Source organism: Mobula birostris, chromosome 19 (assembly GCF_030028105.1).
Source record: "Mobula birostris isolate sMobBir1 chromosome 19, sMobBir1.hap1, whole genome shotgun sequence".
Classification (NCBI taxonomy): Eukaryota; Metazoa; Chordata; class Chondrichthyes; order Myliobatiformes; family Myliobatidae; genus Mobula; species Mobula birostris.
In genome coordinates, this window is record NC_092388.1 from 61,870,831 (window position 1) to 61,896,091 (window position 25,261).

Sequence of the window (25,261 nt, forward strand, 5' to 3'; positions counted from 1 at the left end):
TTGGTTGCCTGCATTAAATTAAATTTTGCACAGCTGGTAAGGTTTCTCAGACAGGTGTGAAGGCATGGAAAATTGTGCATACAATGTTGAGTGGAGGCATGCTATCAGTGCGGTATTGAAGAATTTGAAGTTGAAATCCCACTCTACTGTTGTAATCTTTCAATAAAGGAAGAATAGAGGGTGGTTAGAGGACAGATGAAGCATTTTGGGGCGGTGAGAGCAAAGTGTAGAGCAAGGAAGCAGCCATTTGGACAAGAGGCAAAGAGGTGGTTGCTAGGGGCTAGGAAGAAATTATAAGGATCTGGAGATTATAGGGAGGATAGAATTGTGAAGGTAGGGACAGTGGATTTGATATTACGTGAAGAGGTATTTATGGGGACGATGAATTATGAAGACCCAACGAAAGTGAAATTGGTTATGAGGGTAAATGGATTTTTGGGGAGAGCCTGAGGTATGTGGACAGGAAAAGCTAAGGCAGGGACGTGGATGACGAGAATCGTGGAAGAATGTGGAGAAGATTATGACAATTGAGGGATGTTTTGGGGTCAGAGATTATTACTGGGCATAAGAGAGGGGGAGAGGAGGATGTAGTAAAGAGGAATAAGGGGTAGGATGTCTGGGGGGGATGTAGAAGGAGAGGGTTATGAAGACTGGGGTGTATAGGGTATGTATTTATGAGGGGTTGGGAGTAGGGTATGGGGGGGGGGGAGACCGAGCGAGCCGGGTCTCGCGAGCCCAGTCACCACCAACCGCCCCCCCACCCCCGCCCGCGCCTCTTGTGACGAAACAATGGTAACCGGGCTCGTGCTGAATCGCCACTCGAGCCTCAAGTGGTGGGTTCCGGAGCGCGAGGCACCAGTGTGACACGGACCCCTCTGCACTTCGAAGATCTGAACCGGGCGAGGCGAAACTGTCCGCTCCAACTGCCGCCCACTCATCCCGTGTCACCCGTTCCCTTCGCTGCCTGCCGGCTCTCCGTGACGGGCGGCCCCGGTCCCCGCCTTCCTGCTGCCCGCGTTTCTGACTAGCCTTCCCCACTCCACTCCCCTGCCCCGTTCAGGCCCCAGCGCCATGAGCCATCGATCGCCACGCCAACTGCAGCAACGGGAAGAGAGGAGCGGCAGCGAGCCTCTGCCGGCGGTATCGTCCGCCGTCCGGAGCCCGGACGGGGGCGCTCTCGATGGAGGGTCACGAACGGTCGATCTCGAAGAGGACGACGAGGAGGGGGAGACAAGCGGCGGGCTGGACCGGGAGGAGGGGCGGACCTGCGAGCTCCCGAGCCCGACCGCCAACGACGCTGAATCGGTATGCAGCAGCAACGGCAGCTGCCGCAACGGAGGCATCACCCCCACCTGCAGGATCTGCTTCCAGGGCTCCGAGCAGGTAAGGGGCAGCGGAAGGAGGTCGCTCCCCAAACCGCGCACCATGCTACTCTTGCTAAATTAGCCAACAGTGCTTGTGCAGGCAGTGCAGGCTTGTACGTGGACACTTCCCGCTCAAAATGCAACTTCATTCATGAAATTAGCAATGAATGAGCTGCATCCTGCACCCGAGCATTGTAGTTGTTTTATTATATGGTTTTATAAGCTTGTGGAACGATCGGGAAATGTTGTATTTTAACATATTAGCCATATACAGTATACCTGTGTGGCTGGATGCACTTTGCAATGAGGATCGGCTCGGAGGTCGGTTTCAGCACCCTGGTCAGCGTCGCCTGTTCGGCTCTCCACACTCTCTCTGGAGGCAGGAAATCTCCATCCGCTCAGCAAAAGGTTCTGTAAAGCTACACAGCGATCAAACTCAGCTTTTTCCATCAATAAGTAACACTTAACTGGGAACAATTTTCAGAATTTTGCATGGGAATCGCTGTTGGATTATTTGGAGGTTTAAAATATTAATATTAATAGTTACTTCTACAAATGAAACACGTAGTAGAGTTTCAGGCCTAACTTGGTATGAAATGTTATAATTTTAGTTCCGATATTATAATGTAATTTTTTTTATATAAAAATAAAACATGATCGTTTTACGGACAACATATTGCCATCCTTATGTTACTCAGGCTGACTATGACGTAATAGTATTTAAAAAGCCCTCTGTTTAAACTTGAGCGAAACAAGAAGCTGGAAAACACTGATTATCAAAAAAATAAAGTAGAACTGGAAAAATCGAAGTAACAATGTTAAAGCACAATCTATTCAGAATAACGAATTTGGTACCTTATTGGAAGTGTGTTGTAGAATACCGGGGAGGGGAAAGAAAATGTTAGATTAGAAATAAAATGCATAAACAATGAAGCTACAATAAGGAGGAAATTTGATTAACTAGTGAGATAAAATCTTTAGCCAGGCAAACATAATATAATTTTATTGGTGATGCTGATGCAGTGGTTTCTGGATGTTGTCAGTGTGTGTTCTGTCCACTTAACATCTTCAGCATAGTATATGAAATAATCTTACAAAATCAGAAAAGTTATTTTAATATATATGGGTATAATAAGGGAGTATAATCTTAATAGATCAACGTGTTCAAAATTAAGAGGAAGGAAACAATTCTTTATTGGTAAGTTATGAATAAGGAAACAAATGTAGAATTATATGGAAAACAGAATAAGCTGTGATTGTAGATAGTGCAGTCACAGCATTAGAAACAAGGAGCTGGAGGAACATAGCAGGTCAGAACATATTTGTGGAGGGAAATGGATAGTCAACACTTTGGGCTGATAACTTTCATCTGGACTGAAAGATAGAGGGAAAGGAATGGACCAAGAACTGGAAAGCAATAGGTGGATCCATGCAAGGAGAGATGATAAGCAGATGGAGAAGGGAGGAGACAAAGTAGCAACAGAGACTGGGAGATGATAAGTAGAGATAACAAAGGGCTGCAGATGATGGAATCTGATAGGAAGGGAAAGTAGAACATGGAATGAAATAATTGGGGTGAGAAGGGCAGATGGGAACCATAGAGGAAGGAGTGTCTGGCGATGGGCAGATGGAATAGGAAAGAATAGGGTGATGGACTGCTGGGTAGGTGTAGGAGAAACTGGTAACTGGGTAGATCAGGAGGACAGAACATGAAGATGGGGTGCAGGGAAGAGTTCTGTGCTCATGCCATTGGATTGTAGTCTACCCAGATGGAATATGATGTGATATTCCTTCTGTCATGGAGTAACTATGCAAGTGAATTTCATGATATATGAAACAAATGGGATCCAACAAAGAGAACTTATACAAACACATCTATTAACTGGGGGATACAATGGTTATTGAACAGGTAAATAACTGAATAATTAAGAAGTTGAACTGTTTAGCTTTTTGATGTGGATTTTTAATTCAATTGCTTTATGTATATGGCAGATGTGCCACAACGCCAGAAATGTCCCATAGCAAAAACCTAATGTATCCAAGATTATGCAAAGTGTGCAAGCATGAAGTGAAATGCAAATATTTGATTTAGTTTTTCAGCAGGAGTGTGTACAAGAATTTAATTAATTTCTCTTAGAGAGACATATTGAATACACATACACAGAAAGGTATGCATTGGGGTGTTGTATACACTCCTGATTTTCAGGGTAAGTTCACTTTTAGCAAGGAAGCTGCCTGATTTATAAAGAATTCTAAGCAATTATGAGATCAGGAATTCAGCATGTAGAAGAACAAAAGTGACCAAATGGAAATTTATTCCCTTGTATATAGCCAATGGATTGTAAATAACCAAACTATAGTTCTTGATCACAAATTGCAGACCTCTTATTGATTGGAAACATTATGTCAGTTTCTGTTTCTACCTATGTTCCAGGCCTACTGAGTATTTGCTGGATTTTCTTTTGCTATTGTAGATTCCTAGCATTTACATCTTTTGAACTAGTAGCAAAAAATTACTTTATACTCATTTGTCAATTTAACTAAAATAATGAGAAAAGAGAATATATTCAATGGGAGGATTCCCCTTTGTTTTCTATCAGTCTTTAAAACCAAGTGGGAATGAGCATATGCAATGAAAGTGACACAAATACTGTCCTCAAAACATTTTAAACCATATTTTGAGAATCAAGTGAAACCTGAAGATATGTTTTGTGTATGGGGTTATCTGTATAATATATGTTGGCTGATGTTAACCACATTGTAATTTGATATACCTTCAATGAACTTTGCTTTCCTTTTGTACCTCCAAGGGTGAATTGCTGAGTCCCTGCCGATGTGATGGCTCAGTGCGGTACTCCCATCAGCCATGCCTATTGAAGTGGATTAGTGAAAGAGGATCATGGAGTTGTGAGATTTGCTGTTACAGGTACCATGTGGTAGCAATAAGAATGAAAAGACCATGCCAGGTAAAGAGTCATCATACCAAATACTTTCATTAATAAAGTCCACTCCAATCTGAAGGCTTAAATTTCTGTGCCTTACCTGTTCAGGAAGCCTTATCCCAAGAATAGTCTATCATAGTAACAGATGTTCATGCACCAGTATTATAGAACACCTTTAATGTCAAGCAAACTTTATTGTAAGGGTTCATGTGGTGACATTGTTGAGCTAGCTGACAATGATGACTTATCCCAAATATTAAGAGCAAGCTTACAAGTATTGCATCAAATGTTTGCATTCTGTTCTGTTTACAGTAAAATGCAAACAGAGCAATTATTCATGACCCATTAATTCAGTCAGTGTTTTTTTTGTTATATGTTATTCATTCAGGGACTGTTTGATTCTCTGGCACCCTAACTGCCTATGAACCAAGTGCCTTGCTAAGTTACAAACAAGAGAAGATCTGCAGATGCTGGAAATCAAAGTAATATGCACAAAGTGCTGGAGTAACTCAGCAGGCCAGGCAGCATCTATGAAAACGAGTAAACAGTCAACATTTTGGGCTGAGACCCTCCATCAGGACTGAAAAAAAGAGATGAGAAGTCAGCGGAAGAAGGTGGGGGGAGGGGAGGAAGACGTACAAGGTAGTAGGTGGTGGGTGAAACTGGAAGGGGGAGGGGTGAAGCAAGGAGCTGGGAAGTCAATTGGCAAAAGAGATAAAGGGCTGGAGAAGGAGAAAAATAAACTGATTCCTAAGCTCCGGAACCTGGGCCTTAGCACTCAGATCTGCAGCTGGATCTTCAACTTCCTCACAGACAGGACCCAGGCTGTAAAAATAGGGGACAAGCTCTCCTCTACAATCACTCTGAGCACTGGTGCCCCACAAGGCTGTGTACTCAGCCCCCTGCTGTACTCACTGTACACCCATGATTGTGTAGCCAAGTTTCCATCAAACTCAATATATAAGTTTCCTGATGACACAACAATTGTAGGCCGTATCTCAGGTAATGATGAATTTGAGTACAGAGAGGAAATTAAGAATCTGGTGGCATGGTGTGAAGACAATAACCTATCTCCCAACGTCAGCAAGATGAAGGAATTGGTTGTCGACTTCAAAAGGAGTAGTGGACCGCACGACCCAATTTACATCGGTGGTGCGCAAGTGGAACAGGTCAAAAGCTTTAAGTTCCTTGGGGTCAATATCACAAATGACCTGACCAGAGTTCACCGCCAAGAAGGCCACCAGCGCCTTTACTTCCTGAGAAAACTAAAGAAATTTGGCCTGTCCTCTAAAACCCTCACTAATTTTTATAGATGCACCGTAGAAAGCATTCTTCTAGGGTGCATCACAACCTGGTATGGAAGTTGTCCTGTCCAAGGCCGAAAGAAGCTGCAGAAGATCGTGAACATGGAGCAGCACATCACACAAACCAATCTTCCGTCCGTGGATCACTTTACACCGCACGCTGTCGGAGCAGTGCTGCCAGGATAATCAAGGACACGACCCACCCAGCCAACAGACTTTTCGTCCCTGTTCCCTGCGGGAGAAGGCTCAGGAGCTTGAAGACTTGTACGGCCAGATTTGGGAACAGCTTCTTTCCAACTGTGATAAGACTGCTGAACAGATCCTGACTCGGATCTGGGCCTTAACCTCCAAACTGCTTCTCAGTTTTTTTGCACTACCTTACTTCCCATTTTTCTATTTTCTATTTATGATTTATAATTTAAATTTTTAATATTTACTAATTTTAACTATTTTTAATATTTAATATTTGTAATCCAGGGAGTGTGAAGCGCAGAATCAAATATCGCTGTGATGATTGTACGTTCTAGTACCAATTGTTTGGCGACAATAAAGTATAAAATCTGACGGGGGAGGACAGAAAACTATAGAAGGGAGGGGGCGGAGCACCAGAGGAAGATGATGGGAAGGTAAAGGTATAAAGTGAGAGAGGGAAATGGGAATGGGGAAGGCAATGGCAATTACCGGACTTGCTAAGTTATTATAACCATATAATCATATAACAATTACATTGCTATTTTTCTTAAGAGGCATATGGGCCAGAGAAGATCATGAGCAAAGTATTGAACAGATTTTAATACCAATTTGGTAGATATTTTGTTCGTGTGATTATAAATTTATCACAGTTAACAGTTGCAATTATTGTAAATATCAACATGTTAAATTTTAATTCTTTGCTCACGCCTGTTGATATGAAATAAATAACATTAAAAATAAACAATCAACGTTACTCATTTATCTATTTTGAATCCTATGGACAGCCAGGTGTTGTGAGTTTCAACCACAGCTAGGTTCTAGAAACTGGTGAATAATTTAGACAAAGGGTTCTGTATGGTCCAAAACTCCACCATGTTAAACTGCTAACTTGTTAACATGAGTTAATTAAAATTCATTTGATTTTCTGTTGTTACGTATCTCAACCATCACCAACCTTGTTCTTCTGCTGTTCAGTCGTAAACAAAGGAATGTATTATTACTAAAATGAGATTCAAAGATTCAAGGTGCATTTATTATCAAAGAATGTATAAATTATACAACCTTGAGATTTGTTTGCTTCTAGGCAGTCACAAAGCAAGGAACCTGAAAGAGCCCAATTTAAAAAAAATAAAGACCAACCCCTAACGTGCACAGAGAAAGAGAGAGAAAATCCTGCAAACAATAGAAGCGAGCAACAGCAACAGAATTCCAAACCAGCTTGAGTCCTTAGATCCGGAGCAGTCCGGAGTAGAGCCAAATCACCACAAAGTTCTCAGACACAAAGCACAACAGCCAGGGGCAATTTCACAGCCTCTGAATCTCACTTAAAATTAGTATGAAGTCATATTCAGAACTGAAATTAACCTTTAAATCACAGCCAAAGAATGAGTAGCAGTATTGGAACTAGACAAATGAGTTTTGAGAAAGGAAGGGAAAGAATGAGCATGAGAGAGCTTGACAGCCTGAATGATTTACATTACAACCTATGCTGGTACCAGTTGAAATTTTATGAACATAAGATTTTTATAATCTTTGAAAATTCACCTAGTTTCTGCCAAAGTCTCTCTTTCTGCATCTATGCATTTAATAATTTATTTAAAGGTGAAATAATAATACATAACTTTTACTTTTAGTATCCTCACTGTTCTGGTTTTCACTTTAAATAAGTGATGCAATAAATCCATAATATATTGTACTTCAATTTTAACTAAAACTGATGATTTCAGGCATTGAGTGATTGTAAATGGGCATTTCATCCTTTCGTAAATGTAATGAATATACAGGGATTTTCCTTTTTCATGAGATAAAATGATAAACATTTTGCAGATGCTGGAAATATGTTTTCTGGTGCTCAGAGCCCAGGACTGTTAACAACTCCATCTACATATTTTGTAATCTTGTTATTACAATTAATAGTTTGGCTACCTCTACAAATATGAAAGTGTGAAGAACACGTTTTAAGTTCCAGATGGTGAAAGTAAATGGTATAGCAGAGGAACTTCCATTATATGTCAAATCCAGCCCTTTATTTCTATCTGATATTGGGAAAAATAATTAAATCTGGTATCGGTACTGACATGATAGAAACCTCATTGATTAAAAATTCACTACTGGGGATAGTTCCTGAGATGTGTAAGTCCCAGGATCAGACTTAGTGATGAAAAATTAACATGAAAATTGGGTAGTGACTTCTGATGACCATGCATATACTTAAAAGAATTTGTGATGTGTGATTTGCTGCTCCACCAAAAACTATGCGACGATGGTAACTATACAGGGAGTCATCATTCAGTTGCAACATAGGTATATTTTTTGAAGATCAAAGCTGTTGTCCTTGATCCCATTGCAGGCTCTGGTTCGCAAAGCACTTCAGTTTTGCCCTGAAGGTGAAACAGGCTATTTGCAATCTTGTTATTACAATTGTCTCATAGATGAGTTTCTGAATATACATCTGCAATACTGTTAAGACTACTTTTACATCTATACTTGACCCTGCTCCAATTTTTGCTGCTGAAATTTTCATCCATGTCTTTATGATCTTAGAATTAACTATTCCAATGTACCTCTAGCCAGCCTCCCTACTTTTGCCTTTCATAAATGTAAGCTTATTGAAAATGCCCATGTCAGCATGTTAACTTTCACCGGATCGGCCATAATTCATTCCTTACTGCTGTAGATTAGTTTCCAGCTAAACAATTGATTCAGAAACTCTGATATTTGTTTTCAAGTTTCTTTTTAGTTTCTCTTCTATATTCCTTATAACCCTGATTGGCCTTGCAGTCCCAGAGATGTCTGCAGTCATTTACATCTGCCGTTGTGTCCATTACAAAATTTATTTACTCTACTATTGGTGACATGTCTTTCACCTGAAGGCTCAGCACTGTAATTTCCTCTTTAAGTATCTCAGCCTCCCTAAGATATTTCTTGAAACATTTGTGAAATTTTATACATCTACAAATTCTCAACTCTATGTTTGCTTATATTCTGTGAAGTATCTTGTGTCATTAAACCAAGTTAAAATTGCTAAGTAATGCAATATTTTGCAGTTGATCAACATGAAGTTGTTGTAAAGCTATGGTGTTTATCTATTGAATTCACCAGATAAAATTGTGTTTATCTATTGTACCCCCTCTAACAGTGCAGTAAGTCTCAATCATTGCTAAATTATCTCTCTGAACATTTAAATGTATAGTCTCAGTCCTTCAATGTTGAGTGGCTGTTGGAGAATTTAAAAATCTTTTATTTTTGTTTTTCCTCTTTTTTTCTATCTTAATACGTGCTGTATTTTCCTCTTATTACACTTTCTCTGCTGGATTTGACATTCAAGTATAACAACCTTGATCATGATGATGATGTAAGCCATACAGCAACTTCTAGTTTTCCATACATGCAGTTAGTTAGTCACAGTCAGAGACAGCTGCTGCTCCTCCACACACACTACTGATTTACCAGTAGGCTTGCCATTACAGTGGAGTGTATTTTTAATACTTGCCCACATGTTCCATGCCGAAAAGAAAAAGTGCTGCTGCCTTTGTGAGTGCAGCTATGGTACAGAAGTGCTTAGAAGCAGAACAATGTGCTTGTCACTGGAAATGTAATTGTGGGAGTTTGGTGGCTGCACTGGTGTCATGCATGTAACCCATATTTGTTTATCCCAGTGTTGCTGGCACCCAATTTATTTTGATCCTAGTACAAGTATTCGTGTACATTTTTCATTACCAGTGCATAATTTTACCTATTTTGTCTTAGCTCTGTACTATGCTAATTAACCACAGGCTTTTGTTCCTAAAGGCATGTAACCATTAAATTGCACATGGATGGATCTTTGTTGGAATATTACGCGGGATGTTTGAAGTCTTCAGATTTAAGGTCATAGGTGGAATGAATCAATATTGGGAGGTAGCCAGAAACAAGTTGTTATGGATCTGGGAGTACTACTACGTAATTTCCATGGCTCAAACACAACTTCAGCAACTCTCAAGAAGATCAACACGATCCAGGACAAAGTTGTCCACCACCACTCTAAGCATACCTGAAATCCTGAATGGCACCATATTCAGCCTTCACAATAGCGTACTGATGCTGTGGCATACAAGTCTTCAAAGATCTCCTTTAAAATAAGTTACACCGATGGTCTGTTAGGGAGTTCTTTATTTTGTTGTTTCCAAAGTTCCATATTTAGCCCTGGTTTCAATGTGAGTGTACTTATGGAAGGAGCCAGGATGTTCACCAGGATTAGAAATTGACTGAAAAGTATCATTTTATTTGCCCAGTGTGGGAGGATATTGGAAATGATCAGAATGGACGATATTGACATAACAGGTAGCTGGATCTAATAGTTAATTGCATTTTTATATTGTACAGAAAGAATCAGCTGATATTAGCATTGAAAGGCCAAAGGTTTATAGGTAATTGCCAGTCTGGTGTTTCAACTTCACTCATCTTTAATGAATCTTTGATGAGAGCAGGCTTGCAATTAATTATTCTTCTTTGTACTAAAAGGAACCTTTAAAAGACTAGGTGCTATTCATATAAATCCATTTCCTTATGACTGAATTTTTGTGAAATGGGGAAAGAATGAAAGTGGAATGCTGTGTATCCAGTGGAACTTTAGTTATTCTATTGGAAAGGATATGAAGTGGATGAGCAATGAAAATGAAGTGTCTATTTACCCTACCAACCTTTAATTTTAATCAAGAAGTGATGCCAGTTGGATTTATATGGGAACAGTCCTGTGTATAAATGCTGAATAGAATATAATCAGGAGCAGATTCTTATACCAGCTCGGCTATTCAATAAGATGATAGCTAATCTTCTGGCTCTGCCACTTTATTGTGCTAATGCCATATAATTTGATTCCTTTAATATTCAAAACTCTGTTGACTTCTGCTTTGATATTACTCAATAACCAAGGCCCCTGCCTCTGCATCTTCCTTGAGCAAAGCATTCTTAAAATTTGCATGGATGAAGAAATTTCTCCTCATGCCAGAGACCCCATTCAAGGGAATTATCGTCCCTGCATCTATCCTGTAAAGTTGTATATAAGTTGTACATTGGTCAATAAAATCATCTAAAATTAGAGAGCATAGGTCCAGTCTTTTTAATTCGTCTCATAGGAGAGTTTAGTATTGAATGTGGTAAGCCTTCTTTGCATTACCTGTACGGCTAGTATATAACATGGGGGGGGGGCAGGGTGCGGGGCAAGACCTATGCACAAATTCCAACAGATTCCATGTGCAATTTCACTAGAGCACTATATAATTTCAGGAAGATGTCTCCACTCTTGTAAATATGTCTTCTTGCAATAAAGCTTAATGTTCCTAATTGTTTGTTGTACCTGCACCTTTCTAATTTTTCTACCAAAGAAGATGTCACATTTTTCCATAATATATTTTACCTGCCTTGTCTAATCACTTAGCCTGTCAGTATCTTGCTGTAGCCTCTCTGTATCTCTCTTTTAACCTGCACAGGCACCCAATATCATTGGCAAACTTGGATATATAACTCTTGGTGCCTCATCCCAATCATTCATATAGAGTTTGAACACCTAGTGCTGCAGCTCAAGACCCTCTGCTTCCCCACTAGTCACAGCCTCCTAATCTAAATTATGGTTTGCTTTTTCCTGTTCTGTTTTCTACTCATTAGCCAATCCTACAGGGATTCGACTATATATTATCTCCATCTGTGTGGTCTAACTTTGGTATGGTGCCATCCAAGAGTCTTTCTCCTTTATCACCTAGTTATTTAAAAAAACTAATGGATTTCTCAAATTTGTTTTTTCTTTCGTAGATCTGTTTGCTGCTCTGTTTTGTTATTTTCTAAGTGCCCCAATTGATTCAGGGATTCTTCCTGCTATTGATGTCAGGCTCATATGTAGTTTTGTTTTCTTTCTCTCCTTTTCTTAAATAGTGGAGTTACACTTGCTGCCCACCAACCTGTGGCAACCCTTCCAGAAGTTATGGAGTATTGAAACATGCTAACCAGTGTACCTGCTGTCTCAGTTACTACCTCTTTCAAGTGGCAGGGAAGAGAAGTGTGCGCAGTCACAATTACGACAGAGAAAGTACTCAGGAAGCTGAATAGTCTAAAGGTAGATAAATCTCCTGGACCTGATGGAATGCACCCGCGTGTTCTGAAGGAAGTACCTGTGGAGATTGCGGAGGCATTAGCGATGATCTTTCAAAAGTCGATAGATTCTGGCATGGTTCTGGAGGACTGGAAGATTGCAAATGTCACTCCGCTATTTAAGAAGGGGGCAAGGAAGCAAAAAGGAAATTATAGACCTGTTAGCTTGACATTGGTGGTTGGGAAGTTGTTGAAGTCGATTGTCAAGGTTGAGGCAACAGAGTACCTGGAGGCATATGACAAGATAGGCAGAACTCAGCATGGATTCCTTCAAGTAAAATCCTGCCTGACAAACCTATTACAATATTTTGAGGAAATTACCAGTAGGCTAGACAAGGGAGATGCAGTGGATGTTGTATATTTGGATTTTCAGAAGGCTTTTGACAAGGTGCCACACATGAGGCTACTTAACAAGATAAGAGCCCATGGAATTACGGGAAAGTTACATAACATGGATAGAGCATTGGCTGATTGGCAGGAAACAGAGAGTGGGAATAAAGGGATCCTATTCTGGCTGGCTGCCGGTTACCAGTGCTGTTCCACAGGGGTCCGTGTTGGGGCCGCTTCTTTTTACATTGTACATCAACGATTTGGATTATGGAATAGATGGCTTTGTGGCTAAGTTTGCTGACGATACGAAGATTGGTGGAGGGGCCGGTAGTGCTGAGAAAATGGAGAGTCTGCAGAGAGACTTGGATAGATTGGAAGAATGGGCAGAGAGTGGCAAATGAAGTATAATGTTGGAAAGTGTATGGTTATGCACTTTGGCAGAAGAAATAAATGGGCAGACTATTATTTAAATGGAGAAAGAATTCAAAGTTCTGAGATGCAACGGGACTTGGGAGTCCTCGTACAGGATACCCTTAAGGTTAACCTCAAGGTTGAGTCAGTAGTAAAGAAGGCAAATGCAATGTTGGCATTCATTTCTAGAGGAATAGAGTATAGGAGCAGGGATGTGATGTTGAGGCTCTATAAGGCGCTGGTGAGACCGCACTTGGAGTACTGTGGGCAGTTTTGGTCTCCTTATTTAAGAAAGGATGTGCTGACATTGGAGAGGGTACAGAGAAGATTCACTAGAATGATTCCAGGAATGAGAGGGTTAACATATGAGGAATGTTTGTCCGCTCTTGGACTGTATTCCTTGGAGTTTAGAAGAATGAAGGGAGACCTCATAGAGACATTTCTAATGTTGAAAGGCATGGACAGAGTGGATGTGGCAAAGTTGTTTCCCATGATGGGGGAGTCTAGTACGAGAAGGCATGACTTAAGGATTGAAGGGCGCCCATTCAGAACAGAAATACGAAGAAATTTTTTTAATCAGAGGGTGGTGAATCTTTGGAATTTGTTGTCACGGGCAGCAGGGGAGGCCAAGTCATTGGGTGTATTAAAGGCAGAGATTGATAGGTATCTGAGTAGCCAGGGCATCAAAGGTTATGGTGAGAAGGCGGGGGAGTGGGACTAAATGGGAGAATGGATCAGCTCATGATAAAATGGTGGAGCAGATTCGATGGGCCGAATGGCCAACTTCTGCTCCTTTGTCTTATGGTCTTATGATCTTGGGGCACAACCACCGGATGCTGAAGATTTGTTAGTTTTTGGTCCCATTCATTTCTCCATTTTTGTTTTGCTAATGCTCATTTATTTGACACCTCTATTTGTTAATAGATCTCTCCAATATTTCTGAGAGATTGTTTTTGTGATTCTATGAAGGCTAACTCAAAATATTATTTAAACACATCTGTTATTTGTTTCTCCATATCATTTCTCTCAGTCTTTAGGGAAGAAGCAACGTTTGCTAATCTGTTCCTTTTTACACACATATGAAAGATTTGGAAGTGTGCCTTTCATTCTTCTATTTTCCTTTGCTGAATTCCGAGATGTTCCCAATTGTCAGGGTTTTAATACATTTTGGCAGCATTATACAGCTTTCTCTTTGATCTAATATTGTGTTTAACTTGTTAGCTCTGCTAGGACTTCTTTTCCTCTTGCATATTTACGCCTTGCAGGTTTTATATTCTTGTTGTGTACTATGTATTCGTTTTTTAAATACTAACCATTTGCTTGTTTAATGTCAGAGGTTTAGCATAATTTCTCAAGCTTCTGTTGTCATGTAATGCCTTAAGTCTTCATAGTTCATTTTGTTGAGTTTTAAAAAAAATTTTATTGAGATACAGCACAGAACAGGCCCTTCCAGCCCTTCGAGCCACACCACCCATCGATCCCGAATTTAACCCTAGCCTAATCACGGGACAATTTACAGTGACCAATTAACCTATCAACCAGAATGTCTTTGGACTGTGAGAGGAAACCAGAGCACCCGGAGGAAACCCACGTGGTCAGTGGGGGGAACATACAAGCTCCTTACAGGCAGTGGCAGGAATTGAATCCCGGTCACCTACACTGTAAAGTGTTGTGTTAACTACTGCACTACTGTGCTGTATAAATAAGTAATATATTTATCTGAAAAATAATTATTTCAAATTTATTTCAACATAAGAGGCCATTTGGCCCATCAGGTCTATACTGTGGAACAAAGAATATTATCCCACCTAATTCCCTGTATCCACTTCTCTCTTCCACATCCAGCAACTCCACCCTGATTCTCCTACCACCCACCTATACCAGGCAAAGTAACATATCAGCCTGCACATCTTTGTGTTGGGGAAGGAAACGGGAGCATGAGGAGGAAAATGCATGCAGTCACAGAGATGTGCAAATCCCTGATTGAACTCAGGGGTTGCTGGGGTAAACAAATAGCAGCATTACCTGCTGCACCACTTGATTTCAGATAGGTCCAAATCATATCTAAACTTTCACCATAATACGGTTATCTTTTTCTAACAGGTCCAGCTACACAATTAATCAATCTTCATTGCACAATGCTATTCTAAATTAGTCTGTTCCATAGATTGTTCCACAACATACTGATCTTAAAAGTTATCTTGGGCATGCACATTCATGAAATTGTCCTCTGCTGCTGTCATGCTCCTGTAAATTTCCTTATTTATAAAATGACTCACATTTCCACTTTTGTTTGGAGGCCTATATATAATTTCCAATATTATTTGCTGCTACTTCAGACATCCCACCTCTCCCGGAATTTCCGGGAGTCTCCCGCATATTGATAGTGGCTCCCTGATGCCCGGAAATTGTATACAATATCCCGGAAATAGATTTTTTTGAGAGAGAGAGGGAGAGCAAGCATCCTGATTGGTCTCTCTTGGCGATATGAAACGATATGAGTCAGCTGCACCTTTTCTCATTCCCTGTCATGCACTGTTGAATTTTAACGCACGTGAGGTCATCAGTGACCCAAGATGTGCAAAGGAATGGGTCCGTGACCCATTTGTGAATGTCCCCGGTGAGTCATCCATGTCAGCGCGGGAAAAAGATCAACTCCTCAAGCTTGCAAATGACGGTGGGCCGAAAAGTATGCTTGACATAACATCTCTGTCGGCACTCTGGATCAAAGTCAAGGCTGAATATCCTGAGATAGCCACGAAAGCACTGAAAGCGTTGCTTCCATTTCCAACATATCTCTGCAAAGCAGAGTTTTCTGCAATGAATGCAATGAAAACTAAATTGCGGAATAGACTGGACATAAGGAACCCCCTTCGAGTATCGCTGTCTCCCATCACCCCTCGATAGGACCGTGTTGTTGCAGGAAAACAAGCCCAGGGCTCCCACTGATTCAGCGATATTGGTGTGTTACAATGATTTTATATATTCATACGAGGAAAATATGCACTGTGTGTTTAATATCCAAACGTTATTTAAAATGTTATGCTATTGATTTATAAGTGACTTATAATCAGTGGTCCCCAACCTCCGGGCCACGAAGAATACAGCAGTGGCCGGAATGCACCCTGCACATCTTTAAGAAAAAAGCCGAAATAAACAAGCCAATTAATTAGGTATCGCCCAGCATGTAAACGTCGGCCCAGATCAGAGGCGATTGCCGATTGTGTCGCCTCTGACCTGGGTCGACATTTACATGCCAGGCGGCACCTAATCAATTAGCTTGTTTATTTTGGCTTTTTTCTTAAGATGTGCTGGGTGCGTTCTGGCTACTGCTGTACCGCTGCATTCTTCGCGGCCTGGAGGTTTGGGACCACTGTTATAATTGACTTATTACTACATCCACGCGAGGAAAATATGCGCTGTGTGTTTAATATTAAATTTGTTAAATAAACCCTTTTAGAAACAAAATTGAGTGTATTAGCCACTGACAAGAGACTTATCACCTATATTCCGGTCGCATTTAACACCCACCACCACCCACCCCCCCCTCGGGTCGGCCGGTCCGCGGTGCAAAAAAGGTTGGGGACCCCTGATTTAAACTAGCTGGCTGGCTGCTAAGGAGCTACACTATTGATGTCCTACGTGATGAGGTCAATCTCCCTGTAGACTTGCTTAAAGTTGTAATAGAATAAAGATGATAATATAATTACATATTTTAATGTCACATTTGCTGCATGTACCCAGCTTGGTTTACAGATTAGACAAAATCACTAAACAAAGTATTACATACACCCTTGGAGGTCAATGGGGGGAGGGGGACATGAGGTTGCGGGGGGCGGGGTGCTACCTCCCTGAAAAGAGTTTTTGCAGGGTGGGATGTCTGCTACTTGGTACATCTTAATTCTGCCCAACCTGATACAAGTTCTGTTTGCTAAGATCCTTTACCTCTAATGTCTTTAAGATCAGAGGCTTTCTCTCCTTTTTTTTTACAGTTTCCTTGTCTTTTTTGGAAACTAAGTATTGGGAATAATTAGTTCTCAATCTAAGTTACTTTGCAAACACATCTCTGTAATAATCAGTATCCTCTGGTGTCATTAAGATGCTAATGGTATTTCAAGTGGGACCTGAGCTTCAAAGAGCTGTGAGTTCCCCACTATGTTGAAACTGATGGGAATAGTCAAAACCTGACATTTCCTGAAATGCAGGCTCATGGAGCACTCTAAGTATTTTACAGGATCTTGCAAATACTGATGCGATAGCAAACTTTGTTCAAGTTACTAGCCAATTGTTAGCCATCCTTTATAACCCATCAGCATATACCATTGTTATAATTATAGTTGTTGATTTGCAAGTATTTCTTGAAGAATTGTCATCTTTCTGTCTGACTACAGCTTTTAAGCAAAAATTTTATTTCTCTTTCATCAAAATGCTGAATGTACAGTCTTCCTCCGGGTGCTGCAGTTTCCTCTCAGATTCCAAAGATGCACAGGGATAGGGTTAGTGAATTGTGGGCATGCTATGTTGGCACTAGAAATGTTGATGACAATTGTGGGCTGCCCTGAACACAATCCTCGTTGATGCAAGCAGTACATTTCACTGTATGTTTTGATGTCTCAATGTACATTTGATAAGTTAAGCTAATCTTTATCTTCTAACTTGACTGATTCTGGTAAACACTTCTCTTTTTTGCAGGATTATCTCCACTTTAAGAGATGAATTTCAATGATTTTTGTAACCACTCCTGTGATTGTTGCGATGTGATCAGTGTATTCTACAAATCACTTATTTCCACACAGAGTGATGAGATGTTACCTTCCCTTTTACTGTGAAAAAACAATCTCCCAATAGAACAGTAGTGCACATACTGCTTTAAAAAAAGAATGATTTTTATTTGATATTATGAGTTTTAATTTAATATGCTTTCTTTTCTTCTTGTAGTGGGAACCTATCACAGTGACATTGGTTGAGAAGGTTCAAATAATAGCAGTGATCCTTGGCTGCCTTTTTCTGATAGCAAGTGTGGCCTGGCTTTTATGGTCAGCCTTCAGTCCTTCTGCAGTCTGGCAGAGAAAAGATGTCTTATTTCAAATCTGCTATGGGATGTATGGCTTTATGGACCTTGTTTGCATAGGTAGGTTGAATGCAAGAGAACTGAATGCATTTTTTTTTGCTAGTATGTTAAAGACTATGAACCACTGTTGATGAAACTAAATACTGTGGAAAAATAGCAAAGAAGATTTTTATAGTATTCATCCACTAATTCAACACTTCTCTTGTTTAAATTATTGGTTACTAGCTTGCTAGGTATGGGAGAGGTAAGAAAACAATTAGATTAATGGACAGTGATGCTTCGTGTTAGCATGGTCCATATTGACTATTCTTAATTCTCTTTAGAAAGCCACAATTAAGTTCAGTATGCATTCTTCAAAATATATTTATTTTGAGATACAACTTACGAACCAATTACACCCAGTGACCAATTAACCTCCTAACCATTTTTGGACTGTGGGAGGAACCCACTTAGTCATGGTGAGAACATACAAACTCATTGCAAACAGTGGTGAAATTGAATGTGGGCCAGTGGTGCATTATGCTAACTGAAGCTCTACCGTGGCCTTAAATCTAGAATGTGGAACATCAGTGGGGAAGAAAGGCAGAAAGTCAACAACTTAGCCAAAACTTAGCGCTACATTTAAAAAAAAACACTTAGTTTATGCAATTACAGTGGATTCCAGTTAATTGGGACACATCGGGACTAGTACATTTTGGCCCAATTAAGCGGCTGCCCCATTAGCCAAAGTTTCATGGAAACAGTTGAAAAGTATAATAAAATAAACTACAGTTTAACTGTAACAAGTTATGTATTTAAGTAAAATACAGGACAAATTAGAGTACTACCAATACTAGTACAGTACTATAAGACCATAAGATATAAGAGCAGAATTAGGCAATTTAACTCATTGAGTCTGCTCCATCATTTCATCATGGTTGATCCAATTTTCCTCTCAGCTCCAATCACCTGCCTTCTCCTATATCCCTTCATGCCCTGACCGATCATGAATCTATCAACCTCTACCTTATTATATAACCTCTAGTATTTTGCATCAGTCTTCACTGAGGAAGACATCAGCAGTATACCGGACACTCAAGGGTGGCAGGGAAGAGAAGTGTGCGCAATCACAATTACGACAGAGAAAGTACTCAGGAAGTTGAATAGTCTAAAGGTAGATAAATCTCCAGGACCGGATGGATTGTACCCTCGTGTTCTGAAGGAAGTAGCTGTGGAGATTGCGGAGGCATTAGTGATGACCTTTCAAAAGTCGATAGATTCTGGCATGGTTCCGGAGGACTGGAAGATTGCAAATGTCACTCCACTATTTAAGAAGGGGGCAAGGAAGTAAAAAGGAAATTATAGACCTGTTAGCTTGACGTCGGTGGTTGGGAAGTTATTGGAATCGATTGTCAAGGATGAGGTTACGGAGTACTTGGAGGCATATGACAAGATAGGCAGAACTCAGCATGGATTCCTTAAAGGAAAATCCTGCCTGACAAAACTATTACAATTTTTTGAGGAAATTACAAGTAAGCTAAACAAGGGAGATGCAATGGATGTTGTATATTTGGATTTTCAGAAGGCCTTTGACAAGGTGCCACACATGAGGCTACTTAACAAGATAAGAGCCCATGGAATTACGGCAAAGTTACATACGTGGATAGAGCGTTGGCTGATTGGCAGGAAACAGAGAGTGGGAATAAAGGGAACCTATTCTGGTTGGCTGCCGGTTACCAGTGGTGTTCCACAGGGGTCCATGTTGTGGCCGCTTCTTTTTACGTTGTACATCAATGATTTGGATTATGGAATAGATGGCTTTGTGGCTAAGTTTGCCGATGTTACGAAGATAGGTGGAGGGGCCGGTAGTGCTGAGGAAACAGAGAGTCTGCAGAGAGACTTGGATAGATTGGAAGAATGGGCAAAGAAGTGGCAAATGAAATACAATGTTGGAAAGTGTATGGTTATGTACTTTGGCAGAAGAAATAAAGGGGCAGACTATTATTTAACTGGGGAGAGAATTCAAAGTTCGGAGATGCAACGGGACTTGGGAGTTATCGTGCAGGATACCCTTAAGGTTAACCTCAAGGTTGAGTCAGTAGTAAAGAAGGCGAATGCAATGTTGGCATTCATTTCTAGAGGAATAGAGTATAGGAGCAGGGATGTGATGTTGAGGCTCTAAGGCGCTGGTGAGACCTCAGTTGGAGTACGGTGGGCAGTTTTGGTCTCCTTATTTAAGAAAGGATGTGCTAATATTGGAGAGGGTACAGAGAAGATTCACTAGAATCATTCCGGGAATGAGAGGATTAACATATGAGGAACATTTGTCTGCTCTTGGACTGTATTCCTTGGAGTTTAGAAGAATGAGGGGAGACCTCATAGAAACATTTCTAATGTTGAAAGGCATGGACAGAGTGGATGTGGCAAATTTGTTTCCCATGATGGGGGAGTCTAGTATGAGAGGGCGTGACTTAAGGATTGAAGGGCGCCCATTCGGAACAGAGATGGGAAGAAATTTTTTTAGCCAGAGGGTGGTGAATCTATGGAATTTGTTGCCACGGGCGGCAGTGGAGGCCAAGTCATTGGGTGTATTTAAGGCAGAGATTGATAGGTATCTGAGTAGCCAGGGCATCAAAGGTTATGGTGAGAAGGCGGGGGAGTGGGACTAAATGGGAGAATGGATCAGCTCATGAAAAAATGGTGGAGCAGACTCGATGGGCCGAATGGCTGACTTCTGCTCCTTTGTCTTATGGTCTTATGGTTATGGTCTTAAATATACAACTGGGTATTAACTCCTAATAGTTGTCGATTATGCTGCCATGTTCTGTTGATTGACTGTAAATGAACAAAATCAGCAAAGACCATCCAGTGCAGATTATGGCCTGCTTTCATACAATACTTTTGACAGTTGCATTCTCCAAATTTTCATTTTCATTGTAACATTCAAGATGATTGTCAATATCTTCAAATTCCTCAGTTCATAACTTGTTGAAGTAGTGAAATTATTTCGTTTTTACTCCTGGCTGTTTCTTGCATCTTCAGGTCTGAATGCTTGAAACTGCAACAGCAAAACAGCTTTGAATTGTCTTGCTTATTTCTCACCAACTATCAGTGTCAAAATTTGCTGCTTTTTTAAACACAAATATGCACAACTGATGCCATTTAAAAACTGTTCACTCTAAGCACGTGGTAGTATCTAACAGCTGCAATAGTGCACAAAACTGACACTGGCTAGAAACTGTTCAGCAGCAGTCTCCTGTCCCAATTAAGTAGCATAGTGTCTCTAGTGAGGGAAGGGAATTCCAGCAAATTTCTCAATTTTGTTTTTGTCCTTTAAGAGTTGTCCCCAAATAGTGGCTGCCCCAATTAACTGATGGCCCAATTAACTGGAATCCACTGTATATTTATGGGTGACACAGTACAAGGTGGCTAGCATAATGCTTTACAGATCCAGTGATTGGGGTTCAGTTCCTGCCACTGTCTGTAAGGAGCTTGTACATTCTCCCTGTGACCACCTGGGTTTCCTCCAGGTGCTCCGATTTCCTCCTACATTGAAAGACATGAGGGTTAGTAAGCTGTGGGCATGCTATATTGGTGCCAGAAGCATGGCAACACTTGTGGACTGCCCCCAGCATATCCTCGGACTATATTGGTTATTGACACAAACAACATGTTTAACCTGATGTACAAATAAAGCTAACAATCTTTCTTCCTAAATTGATGCCACATGATTCCTGTCATCCTAACTAAATTATGCTCCTAACTTTCCTGCCACAGCAAGCTTCTCACTGGCTCTGGTATGCCTTTTCTTTTAGCAAATCTTCTTACACTATCTTCCTGAATAAAATTAAGTCCAAGATTGTCATCAAATCTCTCAGGGTCTTCCTGTCACATTACCAGGTAACACCACTGGCAAAATACTGAAAAAATCTGGTCAGTAGGCAATAATATTTATAGAGAATATTAAACACAGTTTTGTACTGGGAGCATTGCAGATTGATAACACTGCCTAGAAACTGGATAACGTTGCATGGTGTGTTTGTTCACTATGTGAATCAATTTCTATGAAAGGTAAAACATGAATCCCACAAAATTAGCAGACAAGTAAAGTGAGGAGTTAGAAGGACAGGTGGCATATTGGGCTTTATTGCAAAGGGACTGGAGTTTAGAAATAAGCAAACCAAAAATCCCACAGATGCTGAAATCTGTATTTAAAAAAAACACAGGCACTGGAAGAACTCAGTGGCTGAAGCGGCATCTGTGGGGACAATAGACGAAAAGTCTGGGTAATGTTGGACATTCTGGACTACAGGAATATAGTGAGCAGGCCAGAATGCACAACCAAAATAAAAAAAAGAAAGGGAACACAAATGTTTGGCCCTGATACAAGCAGACTGAAAGAGCCAATTTTCTAAAGTTGAAGAATTTGATGTTGGTGTCAGCAGCAATGTTCCCAGAGAAAAGCTCAGGTGTTGTTCTTTGAGCTTACATTGGGCCTTGTGGTCACAGTGCAGGAAGCCAGAGACAGCAGTCCAAGTAGGAATGGGATGGTGAATTAAAGTCTCATCTGCACTTCAGAGTGAATTCATCATCATCATCAGGTGCCGTGCCCAGTTTGAGCTTTGACTGCCATGGCCCACACACTCCTGTTTTGGGTCAAGTGGATCAATTCATTGCTATTCATTTCCAGTTCTCTGGCTGCTGTCTCCATCATCATTACTCTTTGTCTTCCTCTTGCTTTCTTCCCTTCAATCTTTCCCATAATTACCATGCATTCTAACTCCTCTTTCCTAATCACATGTCCAATGAAGTTACATTGCCTTTTCATGATCTCATACATTATTTCTCTTTTTGTGTTTGCTCTGTTCATATCCTCGTTAGATATTCATTTCATCCATGATATTCTTGCATCCTCCTCCAAAACCACATCTCTGCTGCTTCAGTTCATTTCCTCATGTTACTAGATATTGTCCAACATTCTGAGCCATATAACATAACTGGATAAACATAACATCTCGGTACTCTGAGGCGGATTGTCATGCCTAGTTTAGCATTGGTCAGTATACTCTTCATTCTCGTAAAGGAGTCTATTGTCATCCCTATTCTTCTTTTGATGTCCATGTCACATCTGTCATCTGATGTCACCCAGCTTCCTAAGTAGCAAAAGTTCTGTACTTGTTTTATGTCTTCCCCATTTATTCTCAGCTTGCAGATCGGATTCTCCTTCTTTTTGGATATCACCATACATTCTGTCTTTTTGCAATTGATAGATAGACCCATTTTTGCACTTTCTTCAACAATTATATCAATTAAGTTTTGTAGTTCTTCCTCCATACTTGCAATTAACACAATGTCATCTGCATATCTGAAATTATTGATGTTTTCATTGCCAACTTTGATTCCCAAGATGTCTCTTATTTTTTGTAATATTTTTTCACTGTACACATCAAATAAATCGGGGGGAAAAAACACACCCTTGTCTAATGCCTCTCTTGATTTTTGTAAACTGATTTACTTCTCCATCTATTCTTACAGCGGCAGTTTGTTCCCAGTACAGATTTCTGATTAGGCGGAGGTCTTTTGAATCTAGATCTAGAGATTTCTGTAATATTTCAAATAACTTATTGTGCTTCACTTTATCAAATGCTTTTGTGTAGTCGATAAAACAAACAAATCTTTTTGCACTTGAATAGCTCGTTCTGATAGTATCCTTAACATCAATATTGCATTTCTTGTACCTTTGTCTTTACAAAACCACATTGTTCTTTACCTATTTCAGCTTGTATCTTACTTTTAGCTCTTGTCATCAAAATTCTTAGAAGTATCTTGGTGATATGACTCATTAAACTTGTGGTCCTATGTAATTCACATTCTCTTGCTCCAGGTTTCTTAGGAAGAGTGATAAATACTGAATTTTCATCTCTTCTGGTATTATTCCAGTCTCATAAATGTCATTGATTAAATCAGTAAGTTTTTCAATTCCATAATCTTCAAGAGTGATAATTTGTTCTATTACTAATTCATCAAGACCTGTTGCCTTTCCTTTCTTCATCTTCTTTATTGCATTACGAACTACAGATTTTAAAATACTTGGACCTACAATGTTTTTCTTAATTTCTGGTTTTTCACCTTGATCGTCTTCAAACAATTCCTGAATATACTCAGTCCATCTGTTCATAATCTCATCTTTTTTCCTTTGCTTTCAAACATCCACCTGAAGAACAGAGGAGCTTTTTACCAGTGATATTCTTGATTTGTTGATGTAACCTTTTTGGATCAGTAATAGGGATTCTTTCTATTTGCTCACATTCCTGGTTTAACCATTCTCCTTTGGCTTTTTGACATAAGCTTTTAACTTTTTTATCTGAGGGCGTATATTGTATAGGATTTGCTTTCTTCCGTCTCCTTTCTTCCATTAGATTTTTGATTTCATCTGTCATCCATTTATTCTTCGTGCTTTTTTCTTTTTTAGGAATCACTGACTTTGCTGATTCTACCAAGGCATCCTTCAGAGAGATAAATTACGTTTCTACATGATTGCTATCAGCTTCAACATATTCTATTCCTAGACTTTGAAATTTATTCCTTACTTCAATTGTAAATTTTTGTCTTGAGTTTTCTTCTTTAATTAATTGCAAGTAGTCAAGGGATTGTTCAGGTTTTTGCTTCTTTAGTTTTTTAAGTTTTACTTTTACATGATATACTACTGGGTTATGGTCACTATTACAGTCTGCACCTGGATATGTTCTGCATTGATTCACTGAATTTCTAAATCTTTGGTTTACAGTAATAAAGTCAATTTGATTTCTGGTGTTATCACCTGGACTTTTCCAGGTCCACAAGCGTCTTGGATGATTTTTAAAGTAGATATTCATAATGACCTGATTATTCATCTTGCACCATTCTACCCATTTCTCACCTCTTTCATTTCTTTCCCCTAGTCCAAATTTTCCTGTGGTATTTCCATCAGCACCTTGTCCTACTTCAGCATTTAGATCTCCCATGACAATAACAATATCTTGAGATTTGCATCCATTCTTTGCTTGTTCAAGCTCTTCATAGTTGATGCATATACCTGTATAATTGCTAAATCAAACGGTTGTCCTGTGAATCTAACAAGGAGCACTCTTTCTGATATTACCCAATGTCCTAAAACGGTTTTTGTCATGTCTTCATCCATAAGAATTCCTACTCCATTAGTATGGGATGTTCCACAAGAATAAATTAGTGTTTTTTTTCTATTCTGACATGTTCCAGCACCTATTCAATGAACTTCGCTAATTCCCATGATGAATTACCAAATCTATATTTAGAGCACAAAGTAGAGGAGGAGTGGAAATGAAATGCTGCCTTGCCTGGAAAGTCTGTTTGGGTCCCTCAACAGGTGGAATGGAAAAGTGAAAGGACAAGTTTTGAATCTCCTGCATTTGTATGAGAAAGTGGCCTACAATAGGGAATAGAAGGTGGGGATGGAACTGTGCACCAAGGAGTCAAGAAGGGGGCAATCTCTTCAAAATGCTGAAAGCCCAGGCACTGTCAGAG

The 25,261-nt window shown here is 40.0% G+C and overlaps 1 protein-coding gene across 1 annotated transcript; it reads left to right on the forward strand.

Moving 5' to 3' along the window:
* The first annotated feature begins 836 nt into the window (after positions 1–836).
* Positions 837–24,256, forward strand: LOC140212399 (E3 ubiquitin-protein ligase MARCHF11-like). The gene is made up of 4 exons (XM_072283145.1): positions 837–1,383; positions 4,175–4,330; positions 17,608–17,800; positions 24,192–24,256. Exons 1-4 carry the CDS (start codon positions 1,072–1,074, stop codon positions 24,254–24,256), a joined length of 726 nt encoding a protein of 241 aa, XP_072139246.1. The 5' UTR covers positions 837–1,071.
* Positions 24,257–25,261: the final 1,005 nt, after the last annotated feature.